Source organism: Penaeus chinensis, chromosome 2 (assembly GCF_019202785.1).
Source record: "Penaeus chinensis breed Huanghai No. 1 chromosome 2, ASM1920278v2, whole genome shotgun sequence".
Lineage (NCBI taxonomy): Eukaryota > Metazoa > Arthropoda > Malacostraca > Decapoda > Penaeidae > Penaeus > Penaeus chinensis.
In genome coordinates, this window is record NC_061820.1 from 2,532,576 (window position 1) to 2,536,781 (window position 4,206).

At 30.7% G+C, this 4,206-nt stretch overlaps 1 protein-coding gene across 1 annotated transcript in view; it reads right to left on the reverse strand.

Moving 5' to 3' along the window:
• Window positions 1-2,081: 2,081 nt before the first annotated feature.
• LOC125031079 (serine-rich adhesin for platelets-like) overlaps window positions 2,082-4,206 on the reverse strand; it is a 38,903-nt gene continuing 36,778 nt past the window's right edge. The window contains exon 9 of the mRNA XM_047621557.1: window positions 2,082-4,206. This exon is cut by the window's right edge and continues 23 nt beyond it. Within this exon, the coding sequence (XP_047477513.1) occupies window positions 4,180-4,206 (27 nt within the window). The 3' untranslated portion in view covers window positions 2,082-4,179.

The window sequence follows — 4,206 nt, forward strand, 5'->3', positions numbered from 1 at the left end:
TGTATTTCCACATCAAAACACTCCATCTCATAATTGAATTGCACAATGTGAACATATCAATGCTTGTGTTTTGGATAAATGTTTAATTCAATAAACCTATTTATGGGCAACTGAACTGAGAACAGCTATGGACACATACCCTCATATAATAAAATACTTAGTGAATATGCTGCTAATGATCACAAAGGTCAAAATTAATGTGGCATAACAGGTTAGATGTGGCTTGGTCCTTTCATCCTCATGCCCGAAAGGGAATAGAAAAATATGGTTCATTTTATATCAACTTGAAGAAGAAGAAAAAAAAAAAAAAAAATCATTAATTAAAAAAGGTATTTTGTAAGTGTGATATTTTATTTATTTTCTTAAAACTGTATCACTTATCACATACATCATCTTAGTCTATCTTCACATCACATTTCTTTGGATCTTTTTGATAGGTTTTCCTTAGAGTACATTTAAGAGTTTTTTGCACTTTTTTAAGATAACTTCTATCTTCCTTGTTCATTACATGTTCTTGTCTTTTATTTCCAGGATCTCACAGAATCAAGAATTTCATTTGTTATTCACATCATTGTTTGTTTGTTTGTTTTTGTTTATCTGTTTTCCAGAAGGGTTCCAGGGTTCTCTGTATAGTCCTCCTACACATTTCACGGCATTACTAATGTCAAGGCATTAAATGGCTCACAATAACAGTAGTATCAGTATTGAGAATTAATTTGATGATAATAATGATGACAAAGTATCATCCTCATTAACATCATCATAATCATCAATACCATCACCATTATAATGATACAAGTAAACCAACAATAATAAATGCCATACGAGAAGATTAATTTTAACGGGTCACAATTTTTTTTTTTTAAACAAATGGAACATCAGTATTAACTGCAATAATGAGTAAGTATCATATCAAAAGGCATTATTATTTGGAGTAATAATTATAAATGATATATACTAAAACTTCTATATCTACTAATATATGCCATAAAGTAAGTCATAATAAAACAATAATGAATACAGCAAAATAAAGCTGATATCAATTAATAATGGTAAAGGTAAATTAAAAGTATCTAGAATATTAACGACAAAAAATAACACTGAAGCTGATGCTGATACCATTGAAAAATTATATTATTCATAAAAAAACAATAAAACAAAAAAAAAAAAAATAAATATGAATAAATAATGCATGACAAATAATAAAATGATTATAGTAATGTTAATAATAAGTAATATGAATAATTATGACAATAATTAAAACAATCATAATAATAGTCATAATAATAATCATAATAATATGATAACAATAATACTGATATTGGTGATAATGATAATAATAATTAATATTATTATAATGATAATAAAAATAATATCAATAATCATAATCATAATCATAATCATAATCATAATCATAATCATAATCATAATCATAATCATAATCATAATCATAATCATAATCATAATCATAATCATAATCATAATCATAATAATAATAATAATAATAATAATAACAAAAATAATAATAACATGAAAAATAATAACAATAATATAATGATAAAAACAAAAAAATAACAATAACAATAATAATATTAATAATATTAATAATAATATTAATATTAATAATATCTATTAAAAGTAATAATAGTAAAATCAATAATAATAATGAAAGTAATAATAGTTTCAATAATAATAATAAAATAATACATATAATAAAAATAATAAAAATAATAACAATAATAACAATAATAATAATACCAATAGTAATAATAATAGTAATAATAATAATAATAATAAAAAAGGAAAATCATAGCAGCAGCAGTAAAAGTATCATCATCAAAAAATCTAAGTGTTATAATTTTAGGAAAACAGTGCTGTAATATCATCTAGCCAATCATAATCTTAACAAAAAACAGATATCAAAATAATTATATCTATGATCTTATGACCTTGAAAACAGTCAAACGAGAATCCATTCCAACTACGTAAGCCTTCTTTGAAGATCCCAATGGGAGCCACCTTCACTTATTTTTTTTTATTTTTTTTTTTTTACCTTTTTATGAGGGATTAGAGATGCGTTGATTAATCAATTTCTTTACTATGTCCATTGTCAAGATATTCTCTGTACATCTACATAAATCCTTCCTACATGTTAAAAATAGAAAAGATAAACGGCTACAATCCTGACCTCTATATGTTTGTACTGGGGAAGTTGTGGCCTTTCCAATAGACCAAAACAAGGTGAGGTCGAAGCCTCGGCGTCTTGGGTGGGACAGGCTAACACGAGCTATATTCGTAAGACTTGGGAAGGGAGACACCAAAGACTGGCCTGCCATATTGGTCAGTTTACTCCTTCAGTAACATTATACACCATATCTGGGGCTTTCACAACTGCAAGAGCCAGGGACACAACAGCCACCTTGCCCTCCAGTTGCATCTTTTAGAAAAATACAAAATACACACACTTTACTACAGTATGTCTTGTCTTCAGAGTGCCTTGGGTGACAGATCGAGACAATGGATGTTTCCTAGCAAGAGCTTGTTGAAATTCTTTTTTCAAAAGAAATGAGAAATAGGCAGGGTCGTGCATTGGCATAATATAAACATATAAATAAATCTGTGTGACACCAACCCCAAAACAGGTATGAAATAAAGACTAAATGACTTAAAGACTTGTAAACATCTCTTAAGAACAATCACCCTATACACCAAGGGACAAATCAAGACTCTTGACATGCTCTGTGTAATAATTATTGCAATACAGGTTGAGAAAATAGGACTATTAAAATGTTCTGTACAGAAAGTCAATGTATATAATTAAAACTGTTATTCATAACAATGTAAAATATGAAATCTTACATTACAATAGAATCAATAGGGCCATTAAAGAATAATTTTCATGCCATTAAGCTAAAAAAATAGATTAGGATAGATTACAAATATTTTACATTGTTCATGCCTTCAAATACAGGAGTCAAATCCTAACCTGTGCAAAAAGTTCTGATCAAGTTCATAAAACGAAATGATCTCTAAGGCAAGTATGCCCAACACAAATCTCCTACAGCAAGGCATGAACAAGCCAGAAGTTAGCAAATAAGAAATAGTTCGGAAAGAAGTGCAAGTGAGGTGTTTAGAGGAAATGGCATAGGGTATAGAACGTGGGAAACAAACATCATTAACAAGGTATTTTGCAGAAGTGATAGTCTATACAACAGATTACAATATTTACAGTAAATACAGCCGCAGTTTCACCTTCAAAGGCTCTACACTTTAAGCTTATAATTTACAGGATCTGCATCTACTTGCAGTCATCTATACAGAAATACACAGAAAATATTAACTTTGCTGTACTTTGTACACTTAAAAACATTCACCATTTGATATATTTACAATCTACATGTACAATAGAGGTGTTGGTGTAGAAATGTGGGGCGCCACAATGTGGTTGGGCAGTTGTCTGCCGTGGTTGGTTTAAACTCGCAAGAGCTGTCCACACCAAATTTGTAGGGCAGCCACATCACCATCCTCTGTCCCTGACAACACTACCAGGAGACATTCTCACTGGGGGATCATCACCCTAAAATCACACAGTCACTGCATATAACTGTCTTGTTGGGTTATAGCGGTTACTCACACTTCATATAGCATATCATACCACTATTCATTGTTACAAGCAGTACAATAATAAATGATAACAAAATCGGCCTTAACAAAAAGTGGGTTCTACAGAATTTCTGTAGATAAAAAAAAAATAAAATAAAATAAAAAAAAGTAAATCATGGGGTGCCAGAGGCTGAGATCTTGAGTCTATCCACTTTGACCTATTGAAGGAAACAGGTCCCTTGGCCGCACATAACCACCAAGGGACTCACTGACTGAGCTTATTTCAACGCTGTTTCCCCGACTTGGCAAAGTGGTCGGTCAGGCAGAGGTAACTTAAACAAGAAAGGTAATGGCAGCTGGCGTCAGTCACCGAGCGAACCATCATAGGAACAGAGGGAGACAGACAGCACAAGAGAGAACGTCTGGTATTGCACTGTTTTTTTTTTTTCTAATACTGATACACAATGCTGTCTGCTCACAGCAACACTCCACCATTCCCAGAGAAAACTAATGGAAAGATTCAAACACTGTTCCAGAAGCAGCAACCATATCATTTCTCCAGAAAGAAAGGTAATTCTATTTATCCTTGGACAATCTTCTTCT